Here is a 15,568-nt window from a genome sequence, read left to right as displayed (position 1 = left end):
AAAAAAAAAAAAAAAAAAAAAAAAAGACACTTTCAAAGTCTGGACAACATTTCACAAACATTAAGGGACTTTGCCGGATAGCTCAGTTGTTTAAAGCACCGTTTGGGCAAATGTAGTCAGGCACGTAAGACTGTGGTTCGATTCCCAGCTCAACAAGCTGCATCAGACCTGGCCTGAAGTAGCAAAAACAAACAAACAACCCCCCCCCCACCAAACCCAAAAACTTCTTGTACAAACATAAGATACATCTATTAAGTAAACTGAATTGCTTTTTTTTTTTTTTTTTTTTTTTTTTTTTTCATCCTTTTGAGTCAGGGTCTTGCTATGCAGTTCAGCAGGCTAGCCCTAAGCTACTTTGCCCAGGCTGGCCTCCAACTCACAAATATCCTCCTGCTTCAGTCTCCCAAGTGCTGGGATTACAGGCAAGCACCATACCACGCCAATCAACCACTTCACTCTTACGATAAATTATTTCTGTAGGCTTGTTTTTCAAGGCAGAATTTAACTTGTAAGTAACAGAAATACCAGAAAAGTGTTTGCAAAGATCTTTTCACAAAGTATCTTTTCCAGAATGTCCTGTTCAGTTTGGATTTTAAAACCTTTTGCTAACTGTAATATACTTCACTTAGCTCACACACTCAGGGAAAAAACAAAACAACAGTATTTAGATTCTACCTTTGCATTCAGAGTATACTGCAATACACTGTAAACGAAAAAGCTGCAGAAACTTTCAAGAGAAACCCATCCCAACTTGCCCAACCACCTGCAGGGATGCGCGACCCCCGCACGTGGCCGTCCTGAGGCGTCAAAGGCCTCCGAGCGCGGCAGGTGCGCCCGCGTGCGCGCCGAGCCCTCTACGCGACAGTCCTTCCCAACCCCCGTCGGCCATCCTTCCCCGGGGCCCCATCCCGAGTCCGTTTCGGGGCCAGTCCTTCCTCGCGCGGTCCGACGACCAGCAAGGTCTCACCGGCAAAGCGAATCTTCACGAGGTCCAGCGGGTGCAGCGCCAGGTTGGAGAGGACGCCGCCGCTCACGCCGGCCACCAGGCTTTCGTAGCGGACGTGGCGGAACAGCGCGCCCCATGCAGACGCGCCGGGCGCTGCCTGGCCCTGGCCCGTCGCGGACTCGGGACCCGCCGACACCACCGCGCCCAGCGCCGCCGAAGCGGGGCGGGACGCCGTGGCGGCCACCGTGGCGGCCGTTGCAGCCCCAGAGCAGGACGCGGCGGGAGCCACTTCCGCGCCGGGCCTGGGCTGAAGAGAGGGAAAGCTCCGCCAAGGGCGACTCGCTGGCTCGGCCGCGAGGCACGCCGCGGCCCCGCCCCTCCTCGCCCCCAGGAGGCGGTGCGGCCGGAAGACCACTCCCTGCTACCCGGGCCGAGCTACGGAGCGCCGGGGGGCCCAGTCGGGCCAGCGGGGTCACGTGACGGGAAGTCGCGCGCGAGAGGCGGAAGTCGGGCGCGGGGTTGGCGGCGGCGGCGCTGGAATTGAGGGCGTAGCTCGTGCTGCGGAAGGCGCCGCCACGATGAAGGTGAAGATGCTGAGTCGGAACCCGGACAACTATGTCCGCGAAACCAAGTTGGACTTGCAGAGAGGTGAGACGTGTTGGCCGGAAGCGGGCTGGCGTCGCTTCCGCGAGGGGTCCAGGTGCGGGGCTCGCGCTCCGGCCGAGCTGTGTGCGCAGGGCTCCGGCCGCACCCGGCCGCTGCCCAGGGAGTGCTTGCGCCACCCGCAGCGGGCGGCCGTCCCCAGAAGGTCTTCAGGTTGCTGCTGTTGGAACTGGAACTGGAGCGAGTCAGACTCGTGAGTTGAAGGGCTTACGGGTTACACCGGCTTCTTGAAACTTTATTGCCCGTGCGTGGTTTCCTGCGGTACCGGGGGTCGCACTGGGGACCTTGCGCTCGCCAGGCAGGCGCTTATGCCACTGAGTTCTATCCCCAGCCCTTCAAAGATAAAATTGAAAACCATCAGTTTTCGCTTGACCACCACGCTTAAGTATATTAGGGGAAAGTGAGGTAAAATGAGATCAGTTCTAGTTTTCCTTGCCAGACTGTGCCCTCACGAACATGCCTACCCTTAGGAGTAGCAGTTCCAGCGACTAAATGACAGGGCCAGTCTTATGCAAACAGGATGGGGTGTGAAGGCCTTGGGGCCGGAGTGTGCTCCTCGGAGTTTGGGGGGTGAGCAGTGGCAGATGAGGCTGGAGCCGTGTTTCACTCGTGATGAGTAGCAGAGCGAGGGTTGTGAGCCGAGCCTTCGCGGTGTACGGTGTCGCCCCCAGGGTAGCTCCAGGCTAGGCAGCGAGACAGTACTATTTCTAAACCGGAAATTCAGTTCGTCACTGGGACTTGACAAGCGTCCTTGCCTTTGAGCCTCTGGTACCTTCCTCATCTCCAGTTTCACCAGGTCTACTTTTCCCACAAGCAGGTAATGTTGAGAGTGCATTTCCGGGTGCCCAAGGTCCACAGCCTTACCCAGTTAGCCGCTTAAGCTCCGAAACTCCCTCCTAAATAAGCGCGGGAACAGCCCTCTTCCAGGATGGAGTAGCGCTGCACTGGGCCCTCTTCCATCTCAGCATCTCTCTGCTAAGCTCCCCGCACTTTCATGCTTCTGCCGGAGTGTTTAATGACACTGTCTCATGACTGTGTCTTATGTCTTATTTGGTTAACACTCTTCCCCGTGAGACTGAGCTTGCTGAGAGGGGAGGATTCATTTTGTGAGAGCCCTGGGCCTAGGTAATACCCAACACAGAGTTTATGCTGGCTGCAGTGTTAACATTCTTTTTTTTTTTAAATTTTTTTTAATTATTTATTTATTTATGTGTGTGTGTGTGTGTGTGTGTGTGGCCAGCTCAGCCCACCAGGGGGTGGGCTGGCTGGCATGTGGTGCTGGGGGATTGAACCGCGGTCTCTGTGTTTGCTAAGCTTGTTCTAAGTAGGTTCTTTAGACCACTGAGCCATCTCACCAGCCCAGTGTTAACATTCTGATTTTACACTTTCTGGTGGAAGTATCAAAATAGAAAAATAAAAGCTTTAGTGTGCTATAAAATGTAAAATAAAGAAGACATTTGTAAGTTTTTTTGCACTGTTCATAAGTGCATAAGCATCAGGGAATCTTAGGTTTTTAAAAACTTCTTTGGTAGCTTTGATGTATGTGTGAAAAGACGTCACTATGTGCAGTGAATTTAACTGTGATGTCCTCTGAATTCATTACCTGTGGTGTCCTTGGTGCTTGTGCACGGCAGGTGCTCTGCCCGCCAGTGTTAGTTCAGTGAATGTTGTGGACTGGATGTATTGGTTGATATGTAGGCACTATCTCATAATGATCTGAAAACTGTAGAAGACTTAAGACTTGATCTAAATTTTAAATGAATATTGGATTAAGTTTTTGGTGGCAGAGATGGTATATAAAGGGGCTCATGAGTAGGACAGTGCAAGACAAATGTAGACGTGAATACACCCATTTGGTTGGGCTTGAGCTTCAGAGAGTACTTGAAGCTGAAGAGGTGAGTTGGAGCCCGATGATGAAAGACCAGAAAAGAGCTTCATTCGTAAATCAGAAGTCTAACCTGGGTGTTTCAGGCTGTTTCAGTTTGGAAAAAATAATTAGAATTTCAGTCTTTTTTTTTTTATCTTAGAAACAATTTTTATTTATTAATATTGGGGAATGTCAAATATATAATTCATAAAAATGGCCAGAGAGGGCTGTATTGCATATTGGCATAATGTACTGTTGATAAGGAGTCAGACAGTAGAGAGCAGGAAGAACTTGGGAGTGAGAAGATGCATATACTTTTTATGCACGGATTTTTTTTTATATGTGGGTTTAGAATTATTTCCTAAGCATTATTATTAACAGACATGTTTGACAGAATAGTTAAGAATGTGGCTTGTGGAGTCCACTTTGTTGGTTTGAATCCTGGCTCCATGCAAGTCACTTAATCTCTTTATCTGTGTAGTAAGAGAGTAATAGAACCTAACCCAGAAGGTAGTATCGAGATTAAAGGAATTAAGATGAGGTGTTTGGAAGAGTACAAGGAACCTGGACAATTTTCAGTGTTTTTTTTAAAGAAATAACAAGCATGGGAAGTGCCCAAGAAGTAGTAGTTTAATTTTATTTTTATTTTTATTTTATTTTATTTTATTTTTTCCCATAATTTTATTGAGAAACAAATAGCAATGAGACAGTTTCAAACCAAATTGGTAGGACAGATTCAATAATTAACACATTGCATACACTCTTCCTAGTGGTTAATTGCTGTACAAGATGCGGACATGATATCCTATTTACAAACACTATTAGAACAAATCCCTCTATTCATTAAGAGAATGTAGCTGTATAACTATCCTAACCATTTTGAATACACAGATACAAAATGGACATTCATCTGTATCCCCCTTTTTTTGTTAAGTTCCATTATTTGAATAATATAGGTGAGTAGTTTAATTTTAATATTTATTTATTTAATGTTTTTACTACAGGGTCTCATTACACAGATTGGACTTGTGGTCTCCTGTTTTCAGCCTCCCCAGCGCTGAGATTATAGGCATGCGCTACCATGCCCGGACTCTGTGGCGGCTTAGTGCACCTGGGGGCAGGGCGGGGCCAGCGAGTTCTATGACACAAATATAATCACAACGTTGAAAACCTGAAAGTGCAATGTTTAGCACTAGAGACTAACAGTTGTTCCCTGCTGCACAAGTAGCTTAACATTCAGTGAAGGCCACAGTTGTGCCCTTGCTTTGTGCCAGGCATTGTGCTATTCATTATTCATTAATGAATAATGTCGACATCCTGCCCATGAGATGTTATGACTCAGTGGAAGAGTGCAGTCGAAAACACAGAAGGAAACGCTGTGTATGGGGTATTATAGTCAGATTAGTTTTCAAGGTGTGTGCATCTCATGATTTTCTACTTGTGTATTCTTTATAGTGCTAGGCATAAAACTGTCTGGATAACAAATTACTGCAAGTGATTAGCCAAGGGGTTCTGCAGGAAAGAGTAAGTGCAAATCATTTTGTTAAGAGGAATTTTTCTTATTTCAGTTCCAAGAAACTATGATCCCACCTTACATCCTTTTGAGGTCTCTCGGGAATACGTAAGAGCTCTGAATGCTACCAAGCTGGAGCGCGTATTTGCAAAGCCATTCCTTGCTTCCCTGGATGGGCACCGAGATGGAGTCAACTGCCTTGCAAAGCACCCAAAGAGCCTGGCTACGGTCCTTTCTGGCGCGTGTGACGGAGAGGCAAGTGTCGACCTCACCTTGACACAGAACTTTAAGGCATTTTATGTTGCAGATTTCTTTTTTGTTTTACTTTGATCTAAGTTTAATTCTCAAGACTAAATTCTGTTGGATAGAATGGAGTTCAGAGTTTTTTATCTAACCTTAGGAAAGTACAGGTGTAGTAGCTCAATGCTCAACTTGACAGTAAAATAATTGTATGTATAATAAAGGTATTTAAGTGTGATTTTCACAGGGTATAATTAATGATTCAGCATTTAAATTCTCTCATAAGGCAAAAGGCCTTGAAATACTTTTTTGGGGGGTGAGGGGGCAGGTTGCACTGTGTAGCTCAGGCTGGCCTTGTACTCACTCATGATGTACAGGGTGGCCTCTAACTTGTGATCCTGCTATCAGAGCCTCCTGTCTAGCCTCCGCAGTGCTAGGTTACAGGTATATGCCACCAGGTCTGCCTGAAATACTTTAGGAGTAAGCGGTTTAATTCCAACTGGAGTCAACTTAAAGATTGTTATTTCCTGCTTGTTGACCTGTTTATATATGTTGTTTTTGTTTTTGAGACAGGATCTCACTATGTAGTCCAGGCTGGTCTTGAACTCTCTATATTACTCAAACTGGCCTTGAACTTGTGGCAATCCTTCTGCCTCAGCCTCCGGAATGCTGGGATTACAGGTGTGTACCACCACACCTGGCATGCTGCATTTATTTAACCCAAAGAACTTTTGTTTTTATCTGCCTGGTAGAGTGATTCATAGTCTTCTCAGTGCAGAATTTCTTTTTCTTCAAATGTAGTCAGTACTGTATGTGTGAACACATTACGTTTATAGTTCACCAGCATTTCCTGGTATGCTTTATTGTAGGTTAGAGTTTGGAACCTGACTAAGCGAAAATGTATTCGTACAATACAAGCACATGAAGGTTTTGTACGAGGAATATGTACGCGCTTTTGTGGGACATCTTTTTTTACCGTAAGTATAATACTGTTAAATCAGTATGCCTTCTCAACGTGTGTAAGAGCAGTCTAATTGAATAAATTGTTTTCCCTGAAACAGTTCCCTGAACACAGAAGTGGGATTACTGGGAAGTAAGGCTAGAGACGTTGTAGTATGTTAGAATTTGCCCTCTGAAAGGCAGACTGGCATCTGTAGTCTGTGTGTGTATGTGTCTGCATCCACGCGTGCACTGTGTTCTGTTTATGTTCATTGACAGAGGGATGTTTGGTTCTCACTGCTAGACTCCTGTGAAAAATGCTGCTGTGATCATCACAGTTCAAGGTAGTTTTTGTGATAGGAACAGCCAGTTTGGAGCTGTGCTTTGAGAGGATTAATTTGACAGCAGCAAGTGATCAGTTTGGAGGCTGGTTTAATAATCTGAGTAGGCAAAAGCAAGAAGTTACCTTGGGAGTGAAATCGGCGGCAAGTATTGATAAGCTGAGGAACAGTATAGAGAACTCGTAGGCTTGACAGCTGGGAGGTACCTGGGGAGGTGGTGGTCCCTGTCGTAGAACGGGAGGTCAGGAGTGTGAGTAAATTTGAGAGGGCAGTGGCTGTGACATGCTGAGTGGAAGTGGATCATCTGAGTGAAGTGCCTCTGCTCTTCACAGGGTAGATGTGGGGCCTAAGAGGGAAACCAGAATTGACCTTGACATTCATCAACACAGAATTCACAGTTGATCCATGGTGTAGCATCGGTAGGAAGAAGGGAAGGGGAAAATACAGATGTCATGGAAGTTGTGTTGTAGAATGCCTACCCCTAGGAAGTAAGGCCCAGAGCCAGAGATTGGACTGCCCTACAGACATAGACAGGCTGGGTGACGCTGCTTACCATATGTCGAAGAAGGAATTGGTGGTGGATTGGAGGGGACAGCAGCTAACACTTGCCACTCTTCCAAGTGGTTCTTCTGGAGATGCTGATTCATTTACTATCCCAGCTGGAGTACTAAGTTTATGTTGTTTTACTTCTCAAAATGAGTAAAGGCTGGTTTCAAGCATTATTTACAAATAGCCAAGATAAAGAATCAGCCTAAATGACCTTTAGCAAACAAATGAAGAAAGAAGATGTGTGCACACACAATGGAATACTATTAGCCTTAAAAGAGAAGGAAATCCTGTCTTTTGCAACTGCATAAATGAACCTAGAGGATAGTGTGTGTCATAAATGAAGGAAGCCACACACAGAAGGAAAATACTGCATAATTTTACTTCTGTGCAGTATAGAATCTGAAATTTAGTCGTAGAGTAGGAGGGTAGTTTCCAGGGGGTTTTGGGGAGCAACAGTGGGAAGATGTTGGCCAAAGGATACAGAATTTCAGATAGGCAGATAAGCTGAGGGGATATATTGTATAGCGTGGTGAATACTGTTGATAACGTACTATATAGAAAATTGGTGAAAGAGTGTATTTTAAATGCTGTCATGAAAAAGTTGAGGTAATACATATTATTTAGTGTCTTAGTTACTTTTTACTCGTTGCTGGGACAAATACCTGACACTCAAAATGAAGGAAGGAAAGGTGTATTTAGCTCACAAGTTACTGGCTCCAAGGCAAACAACAGCAGTTCATGCGGCAGAAAACAATGAAGAGCAGAGGAGGAGCAGCAGCTGCGGCGGCGTCCATCAAGCCTCTCTCTTCCTTCTGCGCTGACTGCGAAGACCAGCCTCCACAGTGAAGATCGGAGCTCCTCCACAGTGGCGCGGCTGCGAAGACCAAGCTCCTCGGAAGACTGAGATTTCTCCACGGAAGCAGGGCGGGCAGCAGGAAACCAGGCAGGGCGCCTTCCTGCCTTTCTCAGTTCCTGGGCCCTGCCTACCTGCAGGGCTAGGCCCCCATGCTGAGATCTGCTGGAGCTGATTCAGCCAAGTTGACACAATGTATCAACTAACACACTTAGTAATTAAATAGTAATTCCGTAGTGTATAATTTGTCAGTTGAAAAAATGAAAGTAGACTAAAAACAGTGAATGTTTTTCCTATTCATTCATTCTCCCTCCCCCCTAAGTAGTGTTTTGTCATAGATAAAATGTATGAAAACTAGCCCCGGTGGCTTCTGTTCCTGGTGGTAGGGCGTCCCGGCTGGCGCGCTGTAACCGGCAAGATGCTGCGTAGTCTGCTGGCTCTCCGGCAGCTTTCTCAGAGGACCATCAGCACTGCTGCATGCAGGCATTTTGAAAATAAAGTTCCACAGAAACAGAAGCTTTTTCAGGAGGACAATGGAATTCCAGTGCATCTAAAGGGTGGGGTAGCTGATGCCCTCTTGTATAGAGCCACTATGATTCTCACAGTGGGTGGAACGGTGTATGCCATATACCAGCTGGCTATGGCATCGTTTCCCAAGAAGCCGGAATGATTTCAGGCAATTCAGTAATTTCGTGGCTCAGTTCCAGTTGGCTCTCTGGATCAGTAATACGATAAATAACTGAGCTTTTCGTTGGGGATCAATATTTATCGACTTGTACTAATTGTCACCAATAAAGCAGTCTTTAGTTTTGAAAAAAAAAAAAAAAGTATGAAAACTTGCTGGCATAGTTTTAGCACTTGAGGTTTTTTTTTTTTAAACATTCTTTTTTTAAAAATTTTATTTATTTGTGTGTGTGTGTGTGTGTGTGTGGCCAGCTTAGCCCACCAGGGGGCGGGGCTGCCTGGCATGTGGTGCTGAACCGCAGTCCCTGTGCTTTGCTAAGCTTGTTCTAAGTAGGTGCTTTACACCACTGAGCCATCTCACTAGCCCAGCGCTTGAGGTTTTAAAAAATGTTTATACAATGTTACAAAAAATAAACCTTTATTGTCTAATTTTCATAGTACCTAAGCTGTCACAGTTGGTGGCCCAGCAACATACCCAGCCTGGAGATAGCATGTCCTAACCCAGCACATGCCCTGTGTGCAGAGTGCTGGTCAGCTTCTCCAGGTGGTGGTCTGCTGAGGCTTGTGCAGTGCGGCTTAGTGTCTTTCAGCCTTGAGCTTATAGAGACCTTAGCAGAGCTTCGATGAAGGGAAACTGACTTAGGGGAGATGTTGTTCAGTGACACTGTTTGTCCTGTTTTCTATACAAACTGATATACCCCATTGGGCCAAGCCAGATCAGCCTAGCCCCAGTTATTTAGATTTTATCTTCCTGCATCCTGGGAGAATTTAGTTCCAAAGTTGAGTTTTGGTATACTGTCAGTAGCTTAGATTCAGAGTTAGACATAGACTTCTACTTGATATTTTTTTGTCTGTTACAAAGAGGTTAATGATTCTTAAGTATCCCCAACAAAAGAAATTTCTGTGTGATTCTAGTACTTAAACATCTCTAAATGGGTTTTTAGTTTTTTGTCCTGTGCACTCTGAGTGTTTTATAAAAAATATTTCCCATTTTGAATTTGCTAAGGAACTAAATTTATATTCCTCTCATAGAGAAATATGCTATGCTTTTATATTTTTATTAACAATCAATATAGGTTGTGTATAATTCTAGAAATGTAAACTTCCAAGTTAAAGCTAGTAGTTTGAGCATCCTTAATCAGAAAGGCTTAAAAATATGGAACTTTTTTTCTTCTTACTTTGAGTCCTAGCATTATATCAGAAGTGAAAAATTTCATACTGTTGAACTGTTTCATGTACACAATTATTAAAAATTTCCTATAAAATTACCTTTAGGATTTGTATGCGAGTTGTATATGAAACAAATGAGTTTGTGTTGGGTCTCATCCTCAAAATACTCCATTAGATTCACGGAAATATTCCCAGCTCTGAAACATCTGTGGTCCCGAGCATCCTGGCTAAGGGGTCGTGTGCTTGCTAACTCAAGCCATGTTATCTTATACACTTTCACCGTCTTACCTTAGAGCTCACAGGCGTGTCTGCCAGATACCCAGCACTGAAATCTGAACCCTGTAGGTTGTTGGCTTCTCATGGCTTGGGAACGGTTCCTACTCTTTGCAGCTGTCTGTACTAACCTGGTGGGCCCCAGATGTTCTCAGATCCCTAAGGAGGCTCTGGAGTCCTGTGCCGGGCAGGGGAGGGCTGTGTTTACCCCAAGATTATAAAAATGTCTTCTGTGGTATTTTCATTTTTTTGTGTGTCTTATGTTGGAAACTTTCTGGAATTTTATCATTATGTAAAGCATCAAACTTTTTAAGTGGTTAAATATTCCAGTACCATTTTATTAAAATGAATTTTTCTCCTAAATTTAAAATGCCATCCTCATTCCTAAATGTATTTGTTGCATTATTTTTGACCTAACTCTGCTCCTATTCTCGTTCTTCCTGTACTTGTACTATTTCATTTTTAACCTCATGTACTAAAATCATGCACTTGTCACGGTCTTTGCCATAACAAGGTGGGAGGGATATAAACGTATCAGTAAATATAGCAATGGAAGGATATTGTGTATATTATACACAACATAAAATAAAATGGCAAGTTTTCATTCCTACTGTAATTTATCATCACTGTAACTATCCAGGTTGGTGATGACAAAACCGTGAAGCAGTGGAAGATGGATGCACCAGGCTATGGAGAGGAGGAGGAGCCACTGCACACAATATTGGGAAAGGTACAAGAGTCAGCTGGCTCATATGTTGCCTGTTCAAGTTATTTTCTTTTTATGTTAATTCATTTTTCTAATTTCCAAAAAAGAAAAAAGCATGTAAATAAGAAATAAGGGGGCCGGGGAGATGGCTCAGTGGAATAAGTGCTTCCCTGGCAAGCGCAAGGGCCTGAGTTCAATCCCCGGTTCTGGAAAAAAAAAAAAAAAAGAAATAAGAATCTTTATTCTGCAAAAATGGACCTGTTTTAAGCAACATTTAATGCATCTAAGGTCCTCTACAGCTAAAAGAGTTTGAGCCAGATCTTTAATATTCAATGGATAGCATTTGATTTCTATTTTTAGCTAGGGGCTGCAATGAGACGTTTCTTTTAGGGAGGTGGTGAGGAAAGTGTACATCGCAGAGGTTACTCCTCTGGTTTGTATAATCCTAGATCTCACAAGAAGCTCAGAGTTTATTTAGATGCTTGAGAAAATGATGAGATGTGCTAATATGATGCTTCTTGTCTAGATCTGATTTATGTTCTTAAAATTTTTTCTACAGCTCAGATAATGTGGTTTGATTATAGCTTATAGCCTTAATATAATTCAGAATATTTGGCTTAGCCATGTTTGGTAATCTTATTTATTTATCTTAATGTACTTGGTTGTTGCAGGGTCTCACTGCACAGCTCAGACTTGTGGTGATCCTCCTGCTTTCATCACTAGGATTATAGGTGTGTGCCACCACACTTGGCCTGGGGGGCCGGCTCATTTTGCCCAGGGGCGGGGCTGGCACCGCATGTGGTTCCAGGGATTGAACTGCGGTCCCTGTGCTTGCCTAAGCTTGCCTAAGCAGGCACTTCAATCCACTGAGCTGTCTCTCCAGCCCCCAGTGTTACCTTTTTTAATATTAAGCAGACAAAATTCTAAAGTTAGGTTTAATCTAACTATATGCATATTAACAATGACTTTGTTTCAGTGTTATGGTTAATGCGTATTTAGGTTCTGCGTGAGGTGTCAAGCAGTGCTAAATGTTCTTAAAGGCACAGAAAAGTGGGAAATGACTATGAAGTGAAGATAATTCCCAGGAGTAAACAAAATAGTAATTCTTAAATGAAATTTCTCGTTTTTATAAAATGTCTTATCTCTTTCTGATATTTTTTTCTCCTTTAAAGAAAGGCTTCAGAGAAGTTTCATGACTAGGGATTTCCTCAAAAAGTAAAAATTGGAGTCTAAATAAATATATTGAAAGTACTGTTCTGCAGAGTGTGCTACAGGAGAAACAAGTCTGAGACAGCCTGTTTGCTTTTACAGACAGTGTACACAGGAATCGATCATCACTGGAAGGATCCTGCTTTTGCCACCTGCGGACAGCAAGTGGACATTTGGGATGAGCAGAGAACCAGCCCTATATGTTCCATGACCTGGGGGTTTGACAGTATAAATAGTGTTAAATTTAACCCAATTGAGGTAATGTTTTAGAAAAAAATTTACCTATTATTTCTTTATTGTTTAATATTTCAGCTCTGTTTACCTCACCTTTGAATCCAGAAGTTGAGAGATAAATGTATTTCTTGACTTTTAATGGCTTTCTGGCATTTGGTGAGTTTTCAGACTTACATCTGATTTTCTCAAATCCCAGCGTACTTGCTTGAAGTTTTATTCTCAGCGTGAAGAAGCATCATTAGAGGAAGGGCATGTGCAAGCTCAGGCGGATGGAAGCCAGGCAGCACTCGTGCTCCCCAGGCTGTGTGATTGCACTTTTAGGAAAATGTTAATTTTTCTTAATGCTCGTGAAGGTCAGAAAAAGGATCTTTGAACATTGTTTTCTCTGTAACTCACAAGAGTACTGGTGGAGCTGGGGAGATGGCTTAGTAGAAAAGTGCTTCCCTGGCAAGAGTCTGAGTTCAATCCCCAGTTCCTCAAAAAAGAAAAAAGGTACTGGTGATACATCATAATGTAATGCATGGTAATTAGTTATGTTTTTCTTTGCTCAGAAATCTGAGTTGTAATTCCTACTTCCTTGATGGTCTAAGAGAAGTGTTAGAGACGGTCTGCTCCATCTTACCTGTTCAGGTGTGAACTTGAGGGTAGAGGCAGGCCTGCAGTCTGAGCCCTTGGACTCTAGACCTCTCCCTGATTATGGAACAGCAAACAAATTCATTGTTCAGAAGGTGCTATAGAGGTGTTTTTTTTTTTTTTTTTTTTTGGGCAGAGCCAGGGATTGAACTCAGGTCTTTGTGCTTGCCAGGGAAGTGCTTATTCCACTGAGCCATCTCCCCGGGCCCTATAGAGGTGTATTTTCCTTCAGAGAGAAAAGCAAATCTCTACACATGTAAGCTGAATTTGGAAGTTACTGGGAGGCAATGGCATGGGAAGGCCTAAGAGAACATCCCAATGCACAAGTCAGGAAGCAGACTGCCTTGTGGGAAGGGAGAGAAGGTCGGGGAGGTCACCATGGCTGGGTGTGAGCCTTGCTGATGTGATTGAGCAAAACAAGGGGCCCTGCCAAGAAGGTGGACACTTGGGAGATCCCTTCCCGCGGTTAGCTTGTGCCCGCATCCGCGCTTTGGGGAGTAGCTGCAGGTCCGGAGCTGGGGCGCCAGGCTGTCTGGGAGTGAAGTGATCCGTGCCTGGCTGATGGACTGCTGTACTAGGACTTAGCTGAGCTCTCTCGCTTGCACACTGCCTGGCTGCTTTGCAATAGTGGCACAGTGGAGCAATCTGTAAAGCCACATGGCCCACCAAAAGGAAAATACTCTCCGCCTTTCCCAGAAATGCCATGATGATCCCTGGTCTCGAGAGCAAGCATCTGTGCAGCACTGTGCTCCCTGCCTGCCTAGGGGTGGCCTAGGGGTAGCCTGGGGGAGACCTCGGGGAGACCCGCTACAGCAGCCGCTTGTAGGAAGCCGTGTGTCATGCACAGCAAGAGGCTGAGCTGAACTGCAGTTCTTGCCCTTTGCTGAGATTTCTCCAGGTCACAGCTCTCCACGCTGGTTCCTTTGTTGTAACATGAGATTAACTTACCTCCAAGTGTAGTTTGTAAGTTTGTATTGTGATATGTGTGAACACTTTAAAAATATGGTACTAAAATTCAAGTTGGCAATGTTACTACTATGAAAAACAAACTCAGGACAGCAATTTTTTAAAGGACAGACAGAATCTTTTGGCTTCCTATTTTGGTGAGCGTCTATGTGAAAGGGTTGATGGCCAGTTTTTTGTTCATTTTTTTTTTTTTTTGCGGAACCGGGGATTGAACTCAGGCCCTTGCACTTACCAGGGAAGCACTTATTCCACTGAGCCATCTCCCTGGTCCCAGATGGCCAGTTTTGAAGTCATACTTCTCGTCATGGCCTAGTGCACATTTCTCAACTTGCTGAATAACAGCGGTTCTGTTTGTTCAGCTGTGCGCGCATGCGTGTATGCATTCTCATTAGCTTTATGAGGTGACGGAAAGAAAATCGTGTGCAGGGCTCTTATTCATGTTAAATTGAATGGAAAGGGCCTGTTGCTCTGAACACATGCAGTATGTTTGTCTGCTCTCATTAATAATTAATTTCCTGCTAAAATATTGAAGCCTAGCATCCTGGCGAAGCGAAATGTTTATGCTGCGCGTCGCCCTATAGTACAGTGTGAAGCTGGCTTTCAGTCCACGTGGGATGTTTGGCTTTGCTTGGTAGGAGCCTTCGCTAATAGCAGTGGAGCTAGTCCTTCACTGCATGGACAAGAAGGACAGGCAAGAAAGGGGTGGAGGAGTCACTGGGACAGGCTTCTGGAGAGGCCTGAGAGGAGGGCCCAGCTACGTGCACAGCGCAGTGGGAAGAAGCCAGCCACAGCCCCTAGTGACTTTTCTTGTCTCCGGCTGTCTCGCAGTAGGAGTAACAGGAGGCAGAAGCAGGATCGTGGGTATCAGGAGCCCTGAGGGAGGAGACTGGTGCCCCGAAGAGCTAGGCTTCTGGCTTCTACTGGATAGCAGAGGGCTTACTCTACTTCATGGCAAGGTCTCTTTCGGTGCCTCGAGTACCTGAAGTTAGTTCACAGGCTGGGTGGGTTGGCAGGTTCCCATTTTCTCAGGTGCTCAGGAAGCTGAGGCAGGAGGATTGCAAGTTCAGAGCTAGCCTGGGTAACTTAGTAGGGTTGTATTTCAAAAATGGCTGGGCATTTTGCTTAGCAAGACCCCGGGTTTAATCCCCAGGAATGAAAAAGAAAAAAGTTAAAATATTTGAACATTTTAACACAGCTGGACAAAGGACAGGTCTGATTGATAGAGAGTTAACAAAGAGAAGGTAATATTTCTTTTTTTTTTTTTGCGGAACTGGGGATTGTACTCAGGCCCTTGTGCTTGCCAGGGAAGCGCTTATTCCACTGAGCAATCTCCCCAGCCCCTAATATTTCATTTTTAATAAAAAAAAAATTATATTTAGGAAATACTGCCATACAAATATTAACTTGTAAATGATGTTACTTAGTGCTGCCCAGTGCAGTAAAATTGGCATATTGTCACACTGAAGAGAAGATGGGTGCAACTCTTTGAAAGATAATTCTAGATATCAAAAACCATAATATTGTTTATATGCATTTTGTTACATTGTTACCCCTGGAATTTTATCTGAATGTAGTAATTCAAAAGTAAAAGTCAAATATGTGAGTGTTTTTGGAAGTGTTATTTATAATGAAAAGCAGTGAACAAGCCTGGTTTGAAAGAGATAAGTAAAATACGTTGTTATAAATGGGAGCGGGGGCTGGTGAGATGGCTCAGTGGTCTAAAGCACCTACTTAGAACAAGCTTAGCAAAGCACAGGGACCGCAGTTCAATCCCCCAGCACC

At 44.3% G+C, this 15,568-nt stretch overlaps 2 protein-coding genes and 1 pseudogene across 2 annotated transcripts in view; 2 read left to right on the top strand and 1 right to left on the bottom strand.

Moving 5' to 3' along the window:
* The window catches only part of Slc25a32 (solute carrier family 25 member 32), a gene marked incomplete at its 5' end in the record, with an annotated part of 13,492 nt that extends 12,128 nt beyond the window's left edge, over positions 1-1,364 (bottom strand). The window contains one exon of the mRNA XM_023702343.1: positions 968-1,364. Within this exon, the coding sequence (XP_023558111.1) occupies positions 968-1,364 (397 nt within the window). The remainder of the gene's footprint in view (positions 1-967) is intronic.
* A 70-nt stretch (positions 1,365-1,434) lies between these two features.
* Positions 1,435-15,568, top strand: part of Dcaf13 (DDB1 and CUL4 associated factor 13) — a 27,978-nt gene continuing 13,844 nt past the window's right edge. The window contains exons 1-5 of the mRNA XM_004642254.2: positions 1,435-1,594; positions 5,045-5,244; positions 6,099-6,206; positions 10,679-10,768; positions 12,056-12,211. Of these exons, the coding sequence (XP_004642311.1) occupies positions 1,525-1,594; positions 5,045-5,244; positions 6,099-6,206; positions 10,679-10,768; positions 12,056-12,211 (624 nt within the window). The 5' untranslated portion in view covers positions 1,435-1,524. The remainder of the gene's footprint in view (positions 1,595-5,044; positions 5,245-6,098; positions 6,207-10,678; positions 10,769-12,055; positions 12,212-15,568) is intronic.
* LOC105743681 lies at positions 8,299-8,710 on the top strand (annotated as a pseudogene).

Source organism: Octodon degus, unplaced genomic scaffold, assembly GCF_000260255.1.
Source record: "Octodon degus isolate 3935 unplaced genomic scaffold, OctDeg1.0 scaffold00148, whole genome shotgun sequence".
NCBI lineage: Eukaryota > Metazoa > Chordata > Mammalia > Rodentia > Octodontidae > Octodon > Octodon degus.
The sequence above is the reverse complement of the archived record's forward strand: the minus strand, read 5'-3'. Positions and strand labels throughout refer to the sequence as shown.